This window comes from Oncorhynchus keta, chromosome 2, assembly GCF_023373465.1.
Source record: "Oncorhynchus keta strain PuntledgeMale-10-30-2019 chromosome 2, Oket_V2, whole genome shotgun sequence".
In the NCBI taxonomy this organism is placed as follows: domain Eukaryota; kingdom Metazoa; phylum Chordata; class Actinopteri; order Salmoniformes; family Salmonidae; genus Oncorhynchus; species Oncorhynchus keta.
In genome coordinates, this window is record NC_068422.1 from 77,282,396 (window position 1) to 77,308,025 (window position 25,630).

At 46.1% G+C, this 25,630-nt stretch overlaps 1 protein-coding gene across 1 annotated transcript; it reads left to right on the forward strand.

The window, feature by feature from the left end:
• The first annotated feature begins 1,163 nt into the window (after nt 1-1,163).
• On the forward strand, nt 1,164-24,470 carry LOC118362920 (collagen and calcium-binding EGF domain-containing protein 1-like). Its single transcript, XM_035743655.2, has 11 exons — nt 1,164-1,511; nt 2,931-3,011; nt 16,600-16,652; nt 16,984-17,115; nt 17,322-17,459; nt 17,709-17,842; nt 18,039-18,159; nt 18,314-18,453; nt 18,629-18,664; nt 18,891-18,926; nt 19,139-24,470. The coding sequence occupies exons 1-11, from the start codon at nt 1,396-1,398 to the stop codon at nt 19,325-19,327; spliced, it is 1,176 nt and encodes a 391-aa protein (XP_035599548.2). The 5' UTR covers nt 1,164-1,395; the 3' UTR covers nt 19,328-24,470.
• Nucleotides 24,471-25,630: the final 1,160 nt, after the last annotated feature.

The following is a 25,630-nucleotide window of genomic DNA, read 5'->3' on the forward strand; positions in this document are numbered from 1 at the left end:
ACAGAGCTCAACTGTGCAAGTCACTCACCTTGCAAACTGTCCAGATTCCAAACAATCCTAGCACTGCAGCACAAAAAAATGATGAAGCACAAAATGTTTCATTTTCCCTCATGCAGACAAATATGGTAATATTGCATTGCATCTCCTAAATTATTTGTCAAGGGAATATCAGCAGTTGATGATTTACTTAATGAGCAATCAAATGTGTCTACCAGTCATTTAAATGTGTGATTATATCATAGTTTTTCTCACTGAATCTGAAAATAATAAAGTAGCTTGTGTTGTGTAAACATATTAATAAAGATGTCCCCTACAAAGTTCCTTCAGTGACAACAGCTTCTCTGTTTTAGGAAGATTGAATTTAAAGCAATAAAATCTAATTAGGAAAACAGTGGCAGCTTTAGGGCCTGAGAAACTGAAGAGTTATCTTGTTATTTCAGCTTTGATTTAGAATTACAAAAATATTTTACAAATACAGGCCTGTATTTTTCTCGATTATGATTAAAAATATATGTTCATAAAACTTCAGTATGCCAATAGTGCATATAACATGCAGATGAACATGAGTAGAAAGTCTAAACAATAATCTTCTGGACAGTGATTAAAGAGTGTGCCTATATCAACAATTTATGGGGTGAATATAAACGGAAAAGTTCATTTCAGCAATCAGTAAATGTGTTATGCTACAGTCCTTGATGAAAGAGAGGGTGAGAGGAGAATAGGAATCAATCAGTAAATGTGTTATGCTACAGTCCTTGATGAAAGAGAGGGTGAGAGGAGAATAGGAAACAATCAGTCAATCGATATCCTCTAAATTGGTTCTGTTCTTTACATAGAAAATGGACCTCTTCCCCCTCATATGTATTTCCTAAATCAAATTAAATAAATGCACTAATGTGTAGGGAGGAGAGGATGAGAGAGAGACGCATGTGGAATTAGAGAAATGATTCTGGTTGAGAGTTCGCTCGTCAAGAGGACGACAGAGGTATTTTCTGCTGTGTCTTAAATCTTTCCTTTTCGTCAAAGTCAGTTTCTTAGAAACATGAATACAGGAAGGTAATTCCACTGGGGATTAGTGAGAGGAATCGCGCTCATCACGGCGCATGTCTATAAACTTGTCCAGAATCGCTCGAGGGGGTCTGATTCAGTGCGCAACAGTTGGGACAGGACTCTGACGCACTGCAGTACCGCGAGGAAGTTTTGAGTGTAGTAATTAATGTACAGCGTCTCACGTGTTTGACCTCTGAGTATAATTATAATTTATGTTAGCTTTAAATCAGTACATGTGCGACATTGATAAATTAAAACATATAGCTGTTTTGCAGAAGTGCAGCGTCTTCGTTCTCGAGGCATCAAGAAAATATAAACAAGGCTGTCACGGAGCTCGCCAGGGACATGGGTCAGCTTTGCGCTGCAACACTCTTACCATTTGGTGTCATCTGCGTTGTTTTTATTTGGGATTGTGGTGCCAGTTCTTTAATAAAAACAAGATTTGCAGTGCTCACTTCAAGGTAAGTTGGCAGTGGGCGCATTTGTGAGGGAACGTTGTAGATATCAGTCTGTTATTTCCTATCAGAAAAATAAATAAAATATACACTTGATCAAAGTATATAGAAAAGTGCATGCACATTCAAATGAAGGATTGGTAGGGAATTAGTAAAACTGTCCGGTAACTTGCTATCCGGTTGGACATGGTGATAAATGTTCTATTTAGACCGAAAAGTAACTGAACTTAATATTTATGTGTGATGTGTGAGAGACAATAAAAACAATACTTTGCTTGTGAAAAACGTTGACAAACAGTCAAAGAAAGACCACCACGTTGCTCCAATCATCAAGCCTACCTATCCAATGATCCGTGCGTCCGCAAGTAAAAGGCTGTTGAGATGTGATTGGAATATTGAATGAGATCACTCAAGTACAGAGGAGTAGTTATCGGAATATCTCAGTTGCATGCCAGCTGTAAATTCTGCCCATAGCGTGACATAGGTTATTAAGGTGCACATAGAGAGGTCTGGACCAGGGAGAGGGAGTTCATAGCCTACATACAATAGTTTGAATTAAGTGGGCTAAGTATAGACCAGAAGAACTTTGAAGCATCTAATTTTTCTCAGAAATGATCATTGAATTCCGTCCGTTCTGTATCTTGCCTATGCTGCTCTGTACCATCACTCATTCATGTATCCTTATGTACATATTCTTTATCCCCTTACACTGTGTATAAGACAGTAGTTTTGGAATTGTTAGTTAGATTACTTGTTGGTTATTACTGCATTGTCGGAACTGGAAGCACAAGCATTTCGCTACACTCGCATTAACATCTGCTAACCATGTGTATGTGACAAATAAAAATGGATTTGATTTGATTTGATTTATTACCTCTTAGTTCAGCATTCCAGTTGTAAACGATTTCATGATATTATTATTTCAGTTTATTTTTCAAAGAAAATTATAGACATCTGTATTTTCAAACGAGTTATTGTGTTTCTTAATCCTGGTCCTGGGGACCCTGAGGGGGTGCACATTTTTGTTTTTGCATTAGCACTACACACCTGCTTTAAATCATCCAAAGCCTGATGATAAATGCACCTCTTTGCAGGGTTATTAAACAAACGTTTTTCTTACAAATAATGCAATAATGTGCTGGCCACTGCATGGCACAATCAGTTGTATTTATTACTTTCATTTTGAAATGTTCTTACTGCTTCACATACAATAGTTGCTGCCATAGAATTGTGATTATGTATTGTAGCATGATGTACTACAGTAGCCATAATGCTTGGGAACTGCTTTGAAAGGAAATTTCCACTATGAAATAACTGCAATTTAATTGAGTGACTTTCTCTTTAATACCACTCCTATTACTATAGTAACAACATTATTACCATTACACTTATCTCTCTTGTCTCCTTTCTCGTGGCTTTGTAAAGGGAGGAGTGTCCAGAAAACAAGGTAGTGACCGTGGAGTACCCCTGTATTACAGCAAGGGGCACGGATGGCACCTGTCTCAGGTAAGAGTGTCCCATCCTTTAAAAAGAAAAGGAGAGCTGCACACTCCAGGACAGGCTTTCCCAAACTCGGTCCTCTGGACCCCGAGGGGTGCACATTTTGGTTTTAGCTTCAGCACTACACAGCTGATTCAAATAATCAACTAATCATCAAGCTTTGATCATTTGAATCAGCTGTGGAGTGTTATGGCAAAACCCAAAACGTGCACCCCTTGGGGTCCCCAGGACCACGTCTGGGGAATGCTGCTCTAGGAGCTCAGATGCAATAATTTAATAGCAACGTTTCGACAGCCAATCTGTCTCCATCAGGGTTTAATGACAAACACTGCGGGTCACTAATTGATATAGTTTCAAAGGACACACACAGGTGTCTGTAATCATGGCCGGGTGTGGCATGATTTCATTGGTCGATTTTCAAATATCAATAGAACATATAAAAAAGCATGAATGGATAACATACGATCATAGATACAATTAGGCTACATCATATAGGCCTACAATCACTTTATTTACAATGGATGACAAAAACACAATCACAGGAATGGCTTCAGATCAAACTCTATGTTGAGACTGAAGGGAGCGAGGGCTTTTAAATCAAAGATGCAGATGGCCCCTCGTTTTAACAATAAATTGTCAAGGTCACCCCCTCTCCTAGGGAGGGTGATGTGTTCGATGCCGATATAGTTCAGGGACAAAATAGGGTGGTTTGTTCCGAAAAATGTCCCATCCATCATCTTCACAACCATCCACCATACTGAATGTCTTTATAATCGCACCACTCTACCAATATCCTCTGTGTCAATATCCTACACACACACACACACACACACACACACACACACACACACACACACACACACACACACACACACACACACACACACACACACACACACACACACACACACACACACACACACACACACACACACACACACACACACACACACACACACACACACACACACACACACACGAGAAACCCCCAGTCTGCAGGTCTGGTTTAAGTCCGAAGCATATGATCTGTGTACTGTCAAGGTTATACCACAGCAATAGAAGTTGTCTCATTTGATTTTTGGCTCCAGACAAGATGTGTGTGGTGGTGGTGGAGTTTTAGCTAGTTTTCTATTTTTTCCTGCCATGTCTCCCAGGGAAGCGTGGTAAAGGACTGCCCCAGGCTGCAAAATATCCTTTAGATGATGGCCATTCATGAAAATGATTCTGTCTGGTCTGCCTAACCGTGCAAGCAGAGTGAGTTAACCATATAGCTCAGTGTGTCCTGGCAGTCTGCAGGCTTTCCCATGTCTCCACCTCTGTGGTTGTGGTTAGCACAATTACACTGGGTTGTTATGGTGTCGGGCAGCAAACCCACACAGCCACTGAGATGCATTTTTCCTCCCCTCCACTGTGGTTCCCCCCCAAACACACACACACACAGTTGACAGTGCATGTCAGAGCAAAAAACCAAGCCATGAGGTCGAAGGATTGTGTCGATGCACAGATCTGGGCAAGGGTACCAAAATATTTCTGCAGGTTTGGAGGTCCCCAAGAACACAGTGGCCTACATCATTCTTAAATGGAAGTTTGGAACCACCATGACTTAAATGGAAGTTTGGAACCACCATGAACCACAGGGCTTTGGACAGGGAGGTTACCAAAAACCCGATGGTCACTCTGACAGAGCTCCAGAGTTCCTCTGTGGAGCTGGGAGAAACTTCCAGAAGGACAACCATCTCTGCAGCACTCTACCAATCAGGCCTTTATGGTCAGATGGAATTTTTGTTGTTGTTGTCAAACAACAGTCAAGCATAGATCATCATGTCACCAGAATAAGACCCTCAATATTTATTGGAAAGGAGCATCAAGCTCATCACAGTGCACTTTCATCAACCTGTAAAGTTCATCATAACTTATTTTATCTGTAGCCTAATAAACTGCATGGTTTTCCAAGTCGTAGTGGGAGAACCACACACCATATCATCACGTGACTCCAAGTTTACTTTGACATGATGGTTATTATATTAGTATTTGTACAAGGCGTTTCCACCGCCATTTGTCGCATATTACATTTTACAGACACAAACAGATCCCAACATCTCGAACAAACAAATGATCTGTCGGCATTTATAAAATTGTACCGAAATTCCGGTTTCCAGTTGTTACTTGCATAACAACTGTGGATGATAAGTTGGTTACTGTTAATGTTTGTCTAGTTTGCTTCCAGACATATCTACTGACTTAGTCAAAACGGCTTTGGGCTGCATTGGCATCAGTGAAATGTTCTTGCTGGAGTCCATGATATGATCTTTTCTACCTTGACTCACTTATGAACATGACATTTTTTTCTAAATGTTCCATCCATCTTGTCAAGTCTGGGCCTGAGTGGGGTTACTCTGAAGAAAACTGTTGTGAACTCAGTCACTCACTGGGCCTGCCTGCCACACACTCATCAAACCTCTCAAAGAAATCACAAGAATTGACATAATATTCAGTTCATTCCTGCTCCGACCACTAGATTTCCTCTGCAAACCCCAGTTAAACCCGGCTGCTTAACTCATTATACAGGTTTGACTCTGCACCCAATCATATGCCTCTGTGACCGGGATTCCATCAGAAATGCCAAGTCTGAGCATTCCCTTTCCCCTGTGTGTCAACCACTTGGCTTTCAAGTGGTCTGTGTTCATTAGTAAGACAGACTGCTCCATGCCTGGTCACAATCTGCCCTTCCACACGACACAGCATTTCTCTTTTAACTGTGACTCTGCCTTCGTTTGGAAGGCTGAAACCTTGACAGGCCTCAGGCCCCAGTGTAGCCCAGAGGTTCCCAACTTGATTTTGTACCGGGGGCTGTACCAAGGAGTAGTAGTACCTTGGATAAGCCCTTAGAACTTGACTTTAACTCTGATGTCAGCCAACCATCTAAGGGACTGGTTACAAGCATCAAGCATCTCAGGGAACGAAGGTTGAGAAACCCAGGGCTACTGTATGTGTTACGGGCTCAGGCCTCCTCACACAGGACTCCCTCCTCAGGGATGGGGGGTGATGGGGGCTGATGGGGGCTGATAATGACGCCAGGGAGAGGGTCTCGGGTGTCATTGTCCCTCAGAGAGATGTGTAGAGTTTCAGCCATTAAACCCTGAGATAACACTGAGCAGGGAGATGCAGAGTCTGGCTGGGACCTCCAGGCCAGGGTGAACAACACTCAGGCTACTCACACTGGCTGCATTCCCCTCGTCTCCTCTCCTTTCCTCCTTCTCTGAGTGCAATGTGTGTGACCTCCCTGGTGTTAAAGAGCACATAGTGAGTGATAATGTGTGTGTCATTCGAGTGTGCCTGTATGCTTGTGTCCTAGGCTCTGACAGCTGATAGTGCAGGAGATGCCTGGAGTGCATGCAGGCCCAGAGTGTATGTACTACGTACTGTAGCTACTAACTCCTGAGTGTTACGCTCCCTCTCATCTCTCTCTCTTTATTTGTTTCCTTGTGGATTTACTGCATTAGACTTGGCTCTCACCTCTGTAGTGTTCTCTCTGTGGGCTCCGTACTCCCTCCGTCACCGCTCTGCTCCCCCTATGGTCCCTACATGTCGACAGGCCGCGGTGGGGCCGGCTGTAAAAAAGTGAGTGAGTGAGGGAGGGGAGAAGGTGGGAAAAACGTTAAGATTTGTTTTTATCCAAATGAAATAAACCTGGATTCTGGCAATGCCGTGTGCTCACCTCGGCAGGGGGCTTGCCTGGAAAACCACGTCACCACGTCAAGGTCTATAAAAAGGACCAGGAAGGGGAAATCACAGGAGGAAGGGAAGCTCTATAGGACAGAGGTCTGGCTTTTATGAACCTCTGTATTCTGCTGCAATTGGTGCCCCGTAGTCCAGTTGATGTGGTGGAACACTGGTAGAGTCAAAGCCAGTAGTGTTGGAGCTAAAACTGTTGAAGTGTAATGAGGGATTCAACACCAGAACAGTACCATCTCTCTCTCTCCCTCAACATCGTTGTAGTACACGTGGCTTCCTGCTGTAAGGTCTGGAAACCATCCTATCCCACGGCCCCTGAGCTCACCGTGGAAGAATAAAGAGGGAGGCAGCACAGGAGCGAGAGAGGAAAAAGGAGAGGGGGGATCAGAACATATTGAACCAAGCTCTCACAGTCCTGTCTCTCTTTTGTGCTCTGGTTTTATCATTAAAGCAGGTGGTAGGAAGCAGGCCTGCAACATCCTCAAAGTGTGTGTGTGTATGTATGTGTGTGTGTGTGTGTGTGTGGCTGTGGCTGTGGCTGGGGTGCAGAGCTGAACTCTACTAAGCCCCCCTGTGATTCGCTGTCCAGGAAACTAAGAGGTCTCCCCCTACAAGCCATAAAACAAGGGACTATATAACACATACACCATACCTACCCTGGTAAGCCCTGTCAGTCAATCACTGACACTAAATTGATCAACAATAAACAGAGAGTAGGTGCTAAAACGAGTCATGTCAGGGTCAGGAAACACATAGTGAAGAATGGGCAGAGACGATGTGATTTAGGTCCGGAGCAATAGGCTCCGAAGCAGTAACGAGGACCAGATGTGTGTGTGTGTGTGTGTGTGTGTGTGTGTGTGTGTGTGTGTGTGTGTGTGTGTGTGTGTGTGTGTGTGTGTGTGTGTGTGTGTGTGTGTGTGTGTGTGTGTGTGTGTGTGTGTGTGTGTGTGTGTGTGTGTGTGTGTGTGTGTGTGTGTGTGTGTGTGTGTATCCAGTCAGGTCTGAACCCCACGCTGTGCTCCAATAAGGTTCTGACAGGGTTACTATCTTCAGCCAAGCCCTCATCAGACTCACTACACCACCAGCAACCAGCACGTTAGCCACGAAATGAGGAGTGAAATATCTCACCACTTCCACCCAATGGTACAAGCTTAGATTATAAAAGGTTCACAGAGACATGTCTTCTCTTGCCAAGAGTACATCAGGACAGCTCATTCACCCTAAACACATAGTGAAACTGGGATCTATCACACATTGTTTACATTGCATGTAGGAATTCCATGGGGTGTCCTATTCTAACTAGTATACTTTTTTATATTTGCCATTTCTTCCTCAGTGTGTTTTGAATGTCAATCAAGCTGTGGGAAAATGAAACTGTTTAATTTGTCTCACACTTGTAGTTGACATAAGTGTCTCTCTTAGCAATGCAACACTGTTCTGAGTACTGCCGTAATACTGTTTCATTTCAGGGGAAATATTATCCATTTCTCTGTTTCTCACAAAATGCTTTTTTACAAGAGGTTCACTTCCTGTCTTTAATGGTAAAGTCTAATAAGTCTAATAATTTGCGTAGATCGGTATTATTGTTGGACTCCAGTAAATATCAAGTAATCATTGTACATCTTTTTCTAATTAACATTCACCTGAACAGCGCTCTGTACAAACACAATGCCTGTTATTCATTACCGTTCCACAGAGCAGCACATTTCTTTTTTAAATGTCTTTTTCTTGAATTTTACCCCTTTTTCTCCCCAATTTCGTGGTATCCAATTGTTTTTTAGTAGCTACTATCTTGTCTCATTGCTACAAATCCCGTACGGGCTCGGGAGAGACGAAGGTTGAAAGTCATGCGTCCTCCGATACACAACCCAACCAAGCCACACTGCTTCTTAACACTGCGCGCATCCAACCCGGAAGCCAGCTGCACCAATGTGCCGGAGGAAACACCGTGCACCTGGCAACCTTGGTTAGCGCGCACTGCGCCCTGCCCGCCACAGGAGTCGCTGGTGCGCGATGAGACAAGGTTAGCCCTACCGGCCAAACCCTCCCTAACCCGGACGACGCTAGACCAATTGTGCGTCGCCCCACGGACCTCCCGGTCGCGGCCAGTTACGACAGAGCCTGGCGCGAACCCAGCGCCCTTAACCACTGCGCCACCCGGGAGGCCCTCGGGTAAGCACATTTCTGTACGGCTATGATGTCAACACTAATATGTGAACAATACAAATCACCCACTAGGTGATTAAAATCTGTAATGGCATCGTCAGCATGTTGTTTGAAGTACAGCACAGAGAAGCAGCTGTGTACTGTATAGACAGTACATGTTTTATATCACAGAATTGTAAAAGGGGGAGGGGTGAAGGAATGAAAAGGGAGAGATGAAATAAAGGAAGTTTGCAGTGGTAAAGATGAGGAGTCACAGTCGGACACAACAAACATAATCTCTCCATGCAGTGGGGCCATTTCAACCCTCCCACCTCCAGGTCGTCTCCCTCTGAGTCCTGGAAGGTTCTGGAAGACTTTCATGTCTTATCAGTCCATTACCTTCAGCCCTGGTTCTTTGGTGTGATCTCAGCGTAGAATCCTTCAAAAAGACCAGTCTGTAGCCTGGTTTCCTTTCCTGGCAGTAGAGCACTCTCTCTCTCTCTCTCTCTTTGAGAGACTAGTCAAGGACCATATCACCTCCACCCTACCTGACATCCTAGACCCACTCCAATTTGCTTACCGCCCAAATAGGTCCACAGACGAAGCAATCTCAACCACACTGCACACTGCCCTAACCCATCTGGACAAGAGGAATACCTATGTGAGAATGCTGTTCATCGACTACAGCTCGGCATTCAACACCATAGTACCCTCCAAGCTCATCATCAAGCTCGAGACCCTGGGTCTCGACTCCGCCCTGTGCAACTGGGTACTGGACTTCCTGACGGGCCGCCCCCAGGTGGTGAGGGTAGGCAACAACATCTCCTCCCCGCTGTTCCTCAACACTGGGGCCCCACAAGGGTGCGTTCTGAGCCCTCTCCTGTACTCCCTGTTCACCCACGACTGCGTGGCCACGCACGCCTCCAACTCAATCTTCAAGTTTACGGACGACACAACAGTGGTAAGCTTGATTACCAACAACGACGAGACGGCCTACAGGGAGGAGGTGAGGAGGTGAGGGCCCTCGGAGTGTGGTGTCAGGAAAATAACCTCACACTCAACGTCAACAAAACTAAGGAGATGATTGTGGACTTCAGGAAACAGCAGAGGGAACACCTCCCTATCCACATCGATGGAACAGTAGTGGAGAGGGTAGCAAGTTTTAAGTTTCTCAGCATACACATCACAGACGAACTGAATTGGTCCACTCACACAGACAGCATCGTGAAGAAGGCGCAGCAGCGCCTCTTCAACCTCAGGAGGCTGAAGAAATTCGGCTTGTCACCAAAAGCACTCACAAACTTCTACAGATGCACAATCGAGAGCATCCTGGCGGGCTGTATCACCGCCTGGTACGGCAACTGCTCCGCCCTCAACCGTAAGGCTCTCCAGAGGGTAGTGAGGTCTGCACAACGCAGCACCGGGGGCAAACTACCTGCCCTCCAGGACACCTACACCACCCGATGTTACAGGAAGGCCATAAAGATCATCAAGGACAACAACCACTCGAGCCACTGCCTGTTCACCCCGCTATCATCCAGAAGGCGAGGTCAGTACAGGTGCATCAAAGCTGGGACCGAGAGACTGAAAAACAGCTTCTATCTCAAGGCCATCAGACTGTTAAACAGCCACCACTAACATTGAGTGGCTGCTGCCAACACACTGACACTGACTCAACTCCAGCCACTTTAATAATGGGAATTGATGGGAAATTATGTAAATATATCACTAGCCGCTTTAAACAATGCTACCTTATATAATGTTACTTACCCTACATTATTCATCTCATATGCATACGTATATACTGTACTCTATATCATCGACTGCATCCTTATGTAATACATGTATCACTAGCCACTTTAACTATGCCACTTTGTTTACATACCCATCTCATATGTATATACTGTACTCGATACCATCTACTGTATCTTGCCTATGCTGCTCTGTACCATCACTCATTCATATATCCTTATGTACATATTCTTTATCCCCTTACACTGTGTATAAGACAGTAGTTTTGGAATTGTTAGTTAGATTACTTGTTGGTTATTACTGCATTGTCGGAACTAGAAGCACAAGCATTTCGCTATACTCGCATTAACATCTGCTAACCATGTGTATGTGACAAATACAATTTGATTTGATTTTGACATGTCATTAAGACAGATCCATCATTAGTTTGGCTTTAGACTCCCTTCTCAGTTACTGGCTGCTCTCACTATTCTCTCACTATTCTCTCACTATTCTCTCTATTTGGTGTTTTACGTTCTACACAGAGGATATTTTTGCAGAATTCTGCGTGCAGAGTCTCGATTTGGTGTTTGTCTCTCTGAGAAGTCTTCTCTCTCTCTCTCTCTCTCTCTCTCTCTCTCTCTCTCTCTCTCTCTCTCTTCTCTCTCTCTCTCTCTCTCTCTCTCTCTCTCTCTCTCTCTCTCTCTCTCTCTCTCTCTCTCTCTCTCTCTCGTCAGGTAAGGCTCCAGGCCAGTTCACATGTCTGTCGTTGAGAGGTTGTGAAGCTCAGAAGGGTCAGAGATGGCACATTCCTGGGGTGACACACGGCCCTGGGTTGACCTTGGGTCACAGAGGCCAGCGGCCCTTCATATTGCCTGGGGGGAAAAGAGGGTAGGCACTGGCACTGGGAATAGACCTGGGAACTTTAGGGCCTGTAATGAGAAGGGTCATAAAAGAGATGGAGAGTGACAGAGAGGAATAGGGGGCGAGAGAGGGGACGATTTGTGTCATTCTCTGGCCCAACATTAACTGGCTATGGCTTTATGAGTGGTGTTATACCCTTTTCACACTACCGTGCAGACACAAACCATACTGTGCTGGGCTGGCTCTGATATATTATTTTCCACATTGTCCTTCCTAGCACGTTTCCAGCCATTATGGTTGATGTGTTACCAGGTCAGCCGTGGGAATAGAGATAGGTTGTTGGAATTTTAGACCAGGCATTGGTGATGGAGTGAGGACCTGTGAAGACAGAAGCGGTAGGAGGTGGGGTAGAGGTGACGCAGGAGTGTTGGTGCTGTTTGGGAACTGTAACGTGGCTGTGCTTGTGGAAGTGGTGCAGACCTCCTGTGCTCTCAGTGAAAGCGTCCACTGTCTGACTAACAGCCTTCCCCACTCTGATGTGTCCCCAGAGAGACCGCAGGCTGGAAGTGTGCTGACAGGATAAATAAACAGAGAGAGGACGTGCTCACATCTCAGCACACTAACACCTTCACGTGTATACTCACACGGCACAAGAACAAGACGCTTATACACTAACACCCGTACATACCCACACACACCTTTACATAACAGCCTAACACCCTGCTATATGAGGAAACACAGAGAAAACAGAGGAAGGCCCTAAAAATGGTCAAAGACCCCAGCCACCCCAGTTAGAGACTGTTCTCTCTACTACCGCACGGCAAGCGGTACCGGAGCACCAAGTCTAGGTCCAAGAGGCTTCTAAACAGCTTCTACCCCCAAGCAATAAGACTCCTGAACATCTAGTCAAATGGCTACCCAGACTATTTGCATTGTCCCCCCTTTTGCAACGCTGCTACTCTCTGTTGTTATCATCTATGCATAGTCACTTTAATAACTGTACCTACATGGAAATATTACCTCGACTAACCGGTTCTCCTGCACATTGACTCTGTAACGGTACCGGGTCTCCTGTACATAGTCTCGTTATTGTTACTTTACTGCTGCTCTTTAATTACTTGTTACTTTTTATTTCTTATTCTTATTCGTATTTTTGTATTCATTTTTTAAAACTGCGTTGTTGGTTAGGGGCTCGTAAGTAAGCATTTCACTGTAAGGTTGTATTCGGCGCATGTGACTAATACAATTTAATTTGATTTGAGACAATCATCCATACATAGAGAGGCAGACTTATAAACAGGATAACATTCATTAAAAAACTGCAAAGCACACTGCACACACACACCCACACAAAGACATCAACATGACAGATATGTAAGAGTAGAAACACACACAGACACGGTCTCCTCTGTCCTGAAGTGTCAAGGGGTCCGTGACCTCCACCGAGGTCCACATCCTGTGTTTCTGATTCACAGAGCACCACATGAAGGACCATCAAGCACAAATGACACAAAAGCTACATCTCTCCTTCTCACTCTCCGTCCATTCTCTTCCTCTCCTCGACGTGTCAACATCTCCCTGTCTCATTTCCTCCACGCTGCGTTTCCTCCTCCATCGCCATAACAACCCCCTTAAGTCATCTCCCCTCTCTCTCTGATGAGTCTGGGAGTTGACAGAGTAAATATGATACATAACGTTGCGTCACAAGACACCTAATGATACTGTTGTCCCTCTTCGCTATCTTCCCCAAATCTAGAAACAGAAACACTATCTGAGGTCCAGGGAGCAATCCTGTACTGAGTGAGTGGAACTGATAATACATAGTGATTTCCGTCTGGTTTATGGAAAGCATCATTCCAGATTGGTCTCTGCTCTGCTGTCTCTGTGTAACCTCAGTGCTGTCTGTCCAGGCTGCAGACGATTGGGGGGGGTCTATAATGAATATCCAGTCTTTGTAGCGCATTCCTGCCGCGAACGCACAAATAAATCACGCCAGCCTGGATGGAAAACAATAACATTGAGCTCTCCTCCCTGGAGGGAGACCCTTGCTAAAGTACATAATCTGGAGTGTAAAGTGATCCTGCTCTGGCCTGTACTCTGGATCCTGTCTTGCTATTTCTCCAGCGTCTCTGTGCTGTTTTTGGCAGCAGCATTGTAGTGTAGAGCCTCGGTCACCACCAGCACAAAGGAGGACCAGGGGGAACACAGGGACAGGGATGCCCAGGCATGGTTCTCCTAAGACGTGTCCGTCTTAGATGACTTGCATGGTGACTTGCATGGTCAGACAGACCTGGTGGGTCTGTAGGCACTATGTTAGAGTGTGGAGCATCAAGAGAAGCAGTGTCTAACAGCAGGAATACCCTCAGGGTGACACAGGGACAGGGATGTCCAGGGATGGTGCTCCTAAGACGGACTCGTAGCTGGGTGACTTGCATGGTCAGACAGACCTGGGGGGTCTGTAGGCACTATGTTAGAGTGTGGAGCATCAAGAGAAGCAGTGTCTAACAGCAGGAATACCCTCAGGGTGACACAGGGACAGGGATGTCCAGGGATGGTGCTCCTAAGACGGACTCGTAGCTGGGTGACTTGCATGGTCAGACAGACCTGGGGGGTCTGTAGACACTATGTTAGAGTGTGGAGCATCAAGAGAAGCAGTGTCTAACAGCAGGAATACCCTCAGGGTGACACAGGGACAGGGATGTCCAGGGATGGTGCTCCTAAGACGGACTCGTAGCTGGGTGACTTGCATGGTCAGACAGACCTGGGGGGTCTGTAGACACTATGTTAGAGTGTGGAGCATCAAGAGAAGCAGTGTCTAACAGCAGGAATACCCTCAGGGTGACACAGGGACAGGGATGTCCAGGGATGGTGCTCCTAAGACGGACTCGTAGCTGGGTGACTTGCATGGTCAGACAGACCTGGGGGGTCTGTAGACACTATGTTAGAGTGTGGAGCATCAAGAGAAGCAGTGTCTAACAGCAGCAATACCCTCAGGGTGACACAGGGACTCCACTCATCTTCTGAAGGAACTTAATCAGACAATATGCTTGCAAAAGACATGTTGATGCAGAATGTAGAAACACAGAAGAATCGAATGGGCAAAAATACCATAGAATCCGACCATCAGTGTTGATAACCTGGGAGTAGAGATTGATACACTCTTATAAAAAAAAGGGTTCCAAATGGATTCTTCAGCAGTACCCATATGATAACCCTTTTTGGTTCCAGGTAGAACCCTCTGTAGAAAGGGTTCAACATGGAACCTAAAAGAGTTCTACCTTACAGCTTAAAACTCTAAGGTTCTAGATAGGTACTCTCCTAACCTTGTTAGTCACTTGACCTTGATGTTTGTCTGTATTGTGAAGTGAGCAGAGAACTGAAGGAAGAGCCTGGTCTGGGAGCTCTCCTCCTCAAGGCTGTGTTTAACAGTCCTGTCAGTGTCACACATCACTCTCACTAATAACCCCTGCCCTTGTTTCCTGATATTAACAACATGCACCCAATTACTGACTTCTCTGGGCCCCAGACACACGCACATACACACACGCACACATGCACGCGGGGGAGTATGAGAAGCGGTTATCTCACTGTGGAGGACAGTGATGTAGCTTTAATGGTTTGGTTTGGTCTTTTCCCTTTTAGATCCGAGAACAGTGTTAATCAACAGAGACCCCTACATTCCCAAACATCAACAGACAGGTCATCACACGGTGTAACTATTAACCTGAGCAGTTTATACAGACTACTGAAGAGCATGTATTATCAATCAGAGACACCTCTAGCATTTCATTTGACATTTGAGTCATTTTAGCAGACGCTCTTATCCAGAGCCACTTACAGTTAGTAGTCATCTTAAGATGGCTTGGTGGGACAACCACATAGCTCAGTCATAGTAAGTCAATTTTTCCTCAATAAAGTAGCTATCAGAAAAGATAGCAAGAAAGGGGGGGGGGGGTAAAGTTAGCTCACAAAATGCTTTCTTTCTTTTTTTTGCAGGTCCCAGATCAGATCAGGGGCAGTGTGGGGTCAGGTCACTGTGTGACTGACAGGCTGTCTGTTGATGTTTTGAGTAGAGCAGTGGAGCAGTGGACTATGAGAGCAGAGGTTGTGTGTTGATGTTATGAGTGGACACTCAGAGAGACCAGAGGCTGCCAGCCATAGCCTCCCCTTGCTGGCTGTACATCTTCAGCCCAGACAGACAGACAAACAGGGCCCACATCTGCTGTCCATTAGCCCAGCCTGGCCCTCTCCTCTGCTGGCACACTGACTGGAGGGACAGGAGGTGGCCTGGAGAGGGATGTCCTTCGGGCCCCTGGCCATAGTCCCCTAGCAGCCCCCCAGTACTGTCCCATCCCATCCCCAGCTCAAATAGCACATCCCAGCTATGAGCCACAGATGAAAGCTTCAGTCCGTCATGTGGCTTTAATCAGGCCCTGGCCAGGCCCATAGTTTTGTAAGTTATTTATCATTCAGAAGAGGGAGTGGGGGAGGGTCTTAGAGGAGTGATTTAGGGTTATGTTGCATGGAGGTTGGAGAAGAATAAAAGCAAGTTGTGGACTTGAGGGACCTTCAGTGAGGTACCATGCTAACTTCCCTCCATCAAGAGCGTGCAGTTTTCAGGGCAGGAGTTGTGTTCCCCCCTCCTCGTCTAGGGTCTGTGTTATTTGGGTTCTGTGATTCTATGAGTGTTCCAATATCCCTTTCCATCGTTTCCTATTCCGCAGGTCCATCCCTAATACCTGTAACATGTGGTGTTTTGGCTTGCTGTGTGTGAGGATGATGCTCTTTGTTCAGCTGTCTCTTGACCATCTAGGCTAGTGCTGCTAGGAAGTGGGGATGGAGGTAAGGGATCTGGTGCTAATGAGGAGCTTTGGTTCAAAAGACAATTGACAGGCTGGGTGTTACCAGAGAAGAAGAGGCGAAGCGAGAGGGTTTACTCCTGTCAAAATCTGTCCACGATTAGCAGACTGATAAGCAGACCGTCTGCCTTCCCGCCTTTGGGACAACGACTCCCATTCAGTGGCTGTGTAGAGCTGTTCATTATGTGAAGGGAAGGATACAGCAGCTGGGAAATTAGTTATTGGCTCATGCTACTGTCTGTCTGTGTGTTTATCCACAGGAGGAAATGCTGTGAGGGCTTCAGGTTCGTGATGGGCCAGTGCATACCTGAAAGTAGGTTAAAGAAATACAGCAGTTCTACTCACCCCAAGTCAGATACTTTACTCAGTGCCTGTAATTACACCTGGGCACCTGTACACAGACAGAATGCACATTACAATGCCAATTTAACCCATTACTGAACTGCAAATTGTTTCAAAAGTAAAATAGCATCATTCCATAAATTGTCAATATTGTACAATGACACACCATGACCAATAGAGGGCAACATTACACAGGAATATTATTGGACATCCAGGGTTATTATGGAGCTGTTAGCTTTGCATGTAAGATCCTATCTGTGCATGTCCCTATTGAACCAATCCCTCCCCTCTCTCTGCTCCAGATGTGGATGTGTGTTCTGGCTCCCCCTGTGAACAGCAGTGCACAGACAACTTTGGACGCGTTGTCTGCACCTGTTACCCCGGATACCGCTTTGATCGAGAGAGGCATCGCAACCACCAGACCTACTGTTTAGGTAAGTCCACTACCTGTTTATCTGCCAATCAGCTTTTTATCAGCCTGTTTATCAGTCAATCAGCACTGTTTTCTTTTGTATGAATCTTCATTTAACATCCTGCTTCAGAGCAACCGCTCTCTCTCCCTCTCTCTGATTAGAGCAGCATAAATGCAGCCTTAATCAGGTGTAAAGTAACAGCTGGTGTTGTGTCTCCCACACCACAGACATCGATGAGTGTATGGAGTCTGACAGCAGTGTCTGTGATCACAGCTGCGAGAACACCGTGGGCAGCTTCCTGTGTCGCTGTCACAGGGGTTACATCCTGGCACCGGACAAGCACTCCTGTATACCCAGTCACAACCGTGGGTGTTGAGTATACTACTATACTTTAGTCCTACTGTCTACATGAGGCTGGCTACTACAGCTACACTACCTCTGGGCTTAGCTCACTAGTACCTTCCTGTGTGTCTTCAGCCTGAGGGTACAGTACTGTGAGACGGTGAACATAGACTACTAGACTTTGTTTTTGTGTTACTTATTCTGTTGTGTTACTTACTCTGTGACAAGCCTGTCTCTCTGAGAGTCTCTTTGTCTCTGTGTCTTTCTGTCAGTGAGCTCGTCGGGGAAGTCTGACACCCTGATGAGTGCTGGCTCCTGCTCCCTCACCTGTCAGGACTTTGTCAACATGAGGAACAGCCTGATGCAGCTCAAACTGAGGCTGGGCAGCACTCAGTCACCTAACCAGGTACATCTACATCACAACACTAACTACTGCACATCCTACTTACACTGCTGTTCCATACAAACACAGAGATACACTAACCAGAGATACACTAACCATAAACTAGCCTTGCCAGACTTGATGTCTCACAATGGAAGTCTGACCAAATTCAGACCACAGTGAGACAGGTTATTGTACTATACTACCTGTGTGTGTGTAGGTGTTGTCTCCTGGCCTGGCTAACAGCAGTGATAAGCCTTCTGCTGGGAGGTTGGGGAAAGGTCCTGACACCCCCGCCCTCCCTGGTCCTCCTGGCTCTTCAGGATCCCGTGGGGTCCCAGGTAAGAGTTGGCTGCTCTTTCTCTGAATCTTTCTAACTCAATCTTTCTCTCTCTCTCTGTATCTCTCTGTTTACTGCCTATGTCAGCTGTTTGTTGGCTGACATTCAGGTTATCTCCTTGGTTCCTCTTACATCCCTTTATTCTTGGATCCCAGGCCAATCAGGAGTGCCGGGGGAGAAGGGAGAACCTGGAGAGAGAGGCCTGACCGGCCCCCTGGGGCCACGGGGAGACATGGGCCCTATGGGCCCCGAGCCTGACCTGGAGCACATCAAGAGGGGTCGCAGAGGAGCTGTGGTAATCTTATTATTGTTTCCCCGATAACATGCTGTTGGGCCTATTAGTCCAAGCAGACCTGAACACATCCATAGCTGCAGAGATACATCATTACAATAAGTGTTGCATGGGAGGAACTGTAGCTCCCAAATAAAAACATTTAAAACCATATTTCTGTCTCTCCTTTTTCCAACAGGGACCTCCTGGCGCACCAGGCAGAGATGGACTGAAGGTCAGTATAACAGTCTATCCATGTGTCTGTGGTGTTTAGTACACACTTGTGTGTGTCCTGTATGTGTTAAAACTATCCTGTAAACTTTTCAAAGCTGTTAACTGGAACACTAACACTTTTCTCCCCACTCTGAGAGCTCTGAGCTGCCGATGTGGACTCTTATAGAAGTCTGTGTGAATGTTGGAAATATGTAACTGGATGTTTCTGGATGTTTTCTTCTCTTTAGGGTGACAGGGGAACTCCTGGTCCCAGAGGTCTACCAGTGAGTCTGCTCTCTATATTTGCTAGCTAGGTTTTGAAGTATTTTTAAATGCATTATCATCATAGTCATCTTGTTGATCTATTCTATGTATTATCAGATTCCAAGCATATAATAAATCCACCCTAAAGCATGCAACATGCTTTACAGGTTGAAATCTAATTTACTGATGTGTGGACAGAGATATTAATTAAAGCCTCCATATCTTTCCCCAGGGACCTCCCGGCTCCTTCGACTTCCTCCTGGTCATGATGGCCGACATTCGCATTGACATCATCGAGCTGCAGGAGCAAGTGTTTGGGAAGAGGCGGGGCCTCTCCTTAGACAACCCGCCCCACTCCAGCGGAGAGACAGGGTTCGGAGAGTGGAGCTCCGGACAAGGAGAGCTCATGCTCAATACCTGAACTCCATAACCCTGCCCACGGCAACGGTCACTCAAAACGATAAGCCAAAGGGAACTAATTAATCAACTGACTCTTGTAAACCAGAGACATTGAACTGACTGAACTGACTCCTTTCCTCCAGTGAAACCTTGTCTCTAAAACCCAAATAGGACTGTATGAGTTGAGGAGACCTCTGATCAGCTCTCTCCTGTCAGAGACAGACTATAAACAAACGGAGAGAGAGGGAGAGAGAGAGAGAGAGAGGGAGAGAGAAAGAATGGCAAAGATGGAACCACTGACCGTCCAAACCAAACCACTGCAAGCTTTGCCTTGCCGCCTTGATTTTTCCTTCTGGCCTGGTCCAGTCTGAGGACTGAGGAGAGGGGGTATGCCTTTGCGTGCAACAAGGGGGTGATGGTTGTAGCCCTGTGTGACTGTGTCTTTGTGCGCTCTGAGCTGAACAGCTTCAAACACAGCAAGGGCTTTATCGTCTGCATCTCTTCCTGTTCCTGTCAAATCTGTACAGTCCGAGGAGAGGAGACTCCGGTCGGTCGCTGCCTGACACTGCTTACCTGCCCTGCAGGGCCTAGAACCAGACTCAGGCCCCAGACTGCACCTGTCCATGCAACAACCCAAATCAACAGCTTTTATACCATTGCCACTACACTACAGTCTCTCTGAAGCATCTTTAGAGATACAGTACATATACTATATTAGCAAAACTAGGTGGATACCTGCTCATCCAACATTTTTTTATTTTTAATTTAACCTTTATTTAACCAGGTAGGCTAGTTGAGAACAAGTTCTCATTTACAACTGTGACCTGGCCAAGATAAAGCAAAGCAGTGTGAACAGACAACAACACAGAGTTACACATGGAGTAAACAATAAACAAGTCAATAACACAGTAGAAAAAAAGAAAAAAGAGAGTCTATATACATTGTGTGCAAAAGGCATGAGGAGGTAGGCGAATAATTACAATTTATCAGATTAACACTGGAGTGATAAATGATCAGATGGTCATGTGCAGGTAGAGATACTAGTGTGCAAAAGAGCAGAAAAGTAAATAAATTAAAACAGTATGGGGATGAGGTAGGTAAATTGGGTGGGCTATTTACCGATGGACTATGTACAGCTGCAGCGATCAGTTAGCTGTTCAGATAGCAGGTGTTTAAAGTTGGTGAGGGAGATAAAAGTCTCCAACTTCAGCGATTTTTGCAATTCGTTCCAGTCACAGGCAGCAGAGAACTGGAAGGAAAGGCGGCCAAATGAGGTGTTGGCTTTAGGGATGATCAGTGAGATACACCTGCTGGAGCGCGTGCTACGGGTGGGTGTTGCCATCGTGACCAGTGAACTGAGATAAGGCGGGGCTTTACCTAGCATGGACTTGTAGATGACCTGGAGCCAGTGGGTCTGGCGACGAATATGTAGAAAGGACCAGCCGACTAGAGCATACAGGTCGCAGTGGTGGGTGGTATAAGGTGCTTTAGTAACAAAACGGATGGCACTGTGATAAACTGCATCCAGTTTGCTGAGTAGAGTATTGGAAGCTATTTTGTAGATGACATTGCCGAATTCGAGGATCGGTAGGATAGTCAGTTTTACTAGGGTAAGTTTGGTGGTGTGAGTGAAGGAGGCTTTGTTGCGGAATAGGAAGCCGACTCTAGATTTGATTTTCGATTGGAGATGTTTGATATGAGTCTGGAAGGAGAGTTTATAGTCTAGCCAGACACCTAGGTACTTATAGATGTCCACATATTCTAGGTCGGAACCATCCAGGGTGGTGATGCTGGTCAGGCGTGCGGGTGCAGGCAGCAAACGGTTGAAAAGCAAGCATTTGGTTTTACTAGCGTTTAAGAGCAGTTGGAGGCCACGGAAGGAGTGTTGTATGGCATTGATGCTCATTTGGAGGTTAGATAGCACAGTGTCCAAGGAAGGGCCAGAAGTATACAGAATGGTGTCATCTCCGTAGAGGTGGATCAGCGAATCGCCCGCAGCAAGAGCAACATCATTGATATATACAGAGAAAAGAGTCGGCCCGAGAATTGAACCCTGTGGCACCCCCATAGAGACTGCCAGAGGACCGGACAACATGCCCTCCGATTTGACACACTGAACTCTGTCTGCAAAGTAGTTGGTGAACCAGGCAAGGCAGTCATTAGAAAAACCGAGGCTACTGAGTCTGCCGATTAGAATATGGTGATTGACAGAGTCGAAAGCCTTGGCCAGGTCGATGAAGACGGCTGCACAGTACTGTCTTTTATTGATGGCGGTTATGATATCGTTTAGTACCTTGAACGTGGCTGAGGTGCACCCGTGACCGGCTCGGAAACCAGATTGCACAGCGGAGGTGATATGGTGGGATTCGAGATGGTCAGTGATCTGTTTGTTGACTAGGCTTTCGAAGACCTTAGATAGGCAGGGCAGGATGGATATAGGTCTGTAACTGTTTGGGTCCAGGGTGTCTCCTCCTTTGAAGAGGGGGATGACTGCGGCAGCTTTCCAATCCTTGGGGATCTCAGACGATATGAAAGAGAGGTTGAACAGGCTGGTAATAGGGGTTGCGACAATGGTGGCGGATAGTTTCAGAAGAGGGTCCAGATTGTCAAGCCCAGCTGATTTGTACGGGTCCAGGTTTTGCAGCTCTTTCAGAACATCTGCTATCTGGATTTGGGTAAAGGAGAAGCTGGGGAGGCTTGGGCGAGTAGCTGCGGGGGGGGGCATGGCCAGCCGTTGAGAAATGCTTGTTGAAGTTTTCGATTATCATGGATTTATCAGTGGTGACCGTGTTACCTAGCCTCAGTGCAGTGGGCAGCTGGGAGGAGGTGCTCTTGTTCTCCATGGACTTTACAGTGTCCCAGAACTTTTGGGCGTTAGAGCTACAGGATGCACATTTCTGCTTGAAAAAGCTGGCCTTTGCTTTCCTGACTGACTTGGTTCCTGACCTCCCTGAACAGTTGCATATCGCGGGGACTATTTGATGCTATTGCAGTCCGCCACAGGATGTTTTTGTGCTGGTCGAGGGCAGTCAGGTCTGGAGTGAACCAAGGGCTGTATCTGTTCTTAGTTCTGCATTTTTTGAACAGAGCATGCTTATCTGAAATGGTGAGGAAGTTTCTTTTAAAGAATGACCAGGCATCCTCAAGTGACGGGATGAGGTCAATATCCTTCCAGGATACCCGGGCCACATCGATTAGAAAGGCCTGCTCACAGAAGTGTTTTAGGGAGCGTTTGACAGTGATTAGGGGTGGTCGTTTGACTGCGGACCCGTAGCGGATACAGGCAATGAGGCAGTGATCGCTGAGATCCTGATTGAAGACAGCGGAGGTGTATTTGGAGTGCCAGTTGGTCAGGATAACGTCTATGAGGGTGCCCTTGTTTACAGAGTTAGGGTTGTACCTGGTGGGTTCCTTGATGATTTGTGTGAGATTGAGGGCATCTAGCTTAGATTGTAGGACTGCCGGGGTGTTAAGCATATCCCAGTTTAGGTCAACTAACAGAACAAACTCTGAAGCTAGATGGGTGGCGATCAATTCACAAATGGTGTCCAGGGCACAGCTGGGAGCTGAGGGGGGTCGGTAGCAGGCGGCAACAGTGAGACACTTATTTCTGGAGAGAGTCATTTTTTTAATTAGTTGTTTGAACTGTTTGGGTATGCACCTGGAAAGTATGACATTACTTTGCAGGCTATCTCTGCAGTAGACTGCAACTCCGTCTGCTTTGGCAGTTCTATCTTGACGGAGAATGTTATAGTTGGGTATGGAAATCTCCGAATTTTTGGTGGCCTTCCTAAGCCAGGATTCAGACATGGCAAGGACATCAGGGTTGGCAGAGTGTGCTAAAGCAGTGAGTAAAACAAACTTAGGGAGGAGGCTTCTGATGTAGACATGCATGAAACCAAGGCTTTTTCGATCACAGTCAACAAATGAGGGTGCCTGGGGACATGCAGGGCCTGGGTTTACCTCCACATCACCCGCGGAACAAAGGAGGAGTAGTATGAGGGTGGGGCTAAAGGCTATCAAAACTGGTCACCTAGAGCGTTGGGGACAAAGAATAAAAGGAGTAGACTTCTGGGCATGGTAGAATATATTTGGGGCATAATGCGCAGACAGGGGTATGGTGGGGTGTGGGTACAGCGGAGGTAAGCCCAGGCACTGGGTGATGATAAGAGAGGTTGTATCTCTGGACATGCTGGTTGTAATGGGTGAGGTCACCGCATGTGTGGGAGGTGGTACAAAGGAGGTATCAGAGGTATGAAGAGTGGAACTAGGGGCTCCATTGTAAACTAAAACAATGGACATTAATATGGGGTTAGTCCCCCCTTTGCTGCTATGACAGCCTCAATTCTTCTGGCAAGGCTTTCCACCACATGGTGGAACATTGCTGCAGGAACGCTTCCATTCAGCCACAAGAGCCTTAGTGATGTCGGACGATTAGGCCAGGCTCGCAATCGGCGTTCCAATTCATCCCAAAGATGTTCAATGGGGTTGAGGTCAGGGCTCTGTGCAGGCCAGTCAAGTTCTTCCACATTGTATGCTCTAGAGATTTCCCTTCATTGGAACTAAGGGGCATAGCCCAAACCATGAAAAACAGCCCCAGAACATTATTCTTCCTCCACCAAACTTTACAGTTGGCACTATGCATTTGGGCAGGTGGCGTTCTCCTGGCATCCGCCAAACCCAGATTCGTCCTTCGGACTGCCTGATGGTGAAGTGTGATTCATCACTCCAGAGAACACGTTCCACTGGAAGTTTGGAACTTAGTAGTGAGTGTTCCAACCGAAGACAGATGATTTTTACACGTTAGGCGCTTCAGCACTCTGCAGTCCCATTCTGTGAGCTTGTGTGGCCTACCACTTCGCGGCTGAGCCGTTGTTGCTCCTAGACGTTTCCACTTCACAATAACAGCACTTACAGTTGACCGAGGCAGTTCTAGCAGGGCAGAAATTTGACAAACTGACTTGTTTGGAAAGGTGGCATCCTATGACGGTGCCACATTGAAAGTCACTGAGCTCTTCAGTAAGGCCATTCTACTGCCAAAGTTTATCGATGGCGATTGCACCTGTCAGCAATGAGTATGGCTGAAATAGCAGAATCCACTAATTTGAAGGGGTGTCCACATACGTTTGTATATTTTGTGTAAATAAAAAAGGAACCATTTGAAAGTTTCAGAAAGTTCTTTGGATATGAGTGTTGGTAAACATAATCTTTTTTGTTGTCGTTAGTGTTGAACTTCCCTACTCAAGATAGGTCCATATATGGTGTGGAGTGGACTCTCTTAATGCTACTTATTGGTCTACACCTTAGATCACCTTTCGAAAGCATTATGTGTGTCTCTGCTTGTGTGTAAGTATGTATATAGTACACACCAGCACTTTCCCTAATGAAGTCAAGATTTTAGAGCACTGCAGGGCTTGGAAATATCTGCTAATCACAAATGGTACGCACCATTAAATCACAAATACCGAGAGTGTGGAATGTAGACAATCAAAAATATAAAAAAATTACATAAAAAATGTAATGAATAAAAGGCCAGCTGCTTGGCCCTGGTTGAGGATGCAGGTTGTTCATCCTCAGGGTCTACACACTACAGCCAGTTACAATCACTCATGGGAACAACTCCAGACTATTTGTTTGTCTGTCTGCTTTCCTGCCTTTCAGTCAGTCTATTAGCACTTGTTGTCTCTGCAGGTATTCTCTCTCCAGAGGTACTGTGTCATCTCCAGCAGAGGGAGCTAAGTCACAGATGGGGTTCAGCATCACCTAACAAGCTGTATGTTACTAACACCACTATATGACACAGAGTAAACCATTTGCACATAATATGTAACACATGATGTCTCAGGCTTGGCAGGTAAAGATGGTGAACCATAGTGAGGTTCAGTGTAATTATGAGTGGTGTAAGTACCAGAGGTCAGGGTTCAAATGCTTTTGCAAAGACAGCTGGATGGGTAATTACAGACCCCCTGTGTTAAGTCTCAACTCGTTTCCTAACTTAGCCTCTGATGAGAGTCCACATGGATGAGTTAAAAGTATGTTCTGTTCAGCCTGGGAAAATCCCCTGCTCATCATGTTTGTTCTGTGGTGAAGAACACCAACTCCTTTTTGGTCTCTTTGATTTAGACACGTTGTACACTTGTCAGCTCTCTGGTGGTGATAGAACAGGTGGAAGGCTATGTGTGTGCGTGGGTGCATGGTGGAAAGGCGTGTGTGCGCGCGTGAGGATGCGCGTGTGCGTGACAAGCCTCCAAGCCTCTCATCTACCAGCTCCGCCCCCTGCCGTGCAGCCATGGCTCACAGTAAAGACGTCGCTCGGCAACAAAGA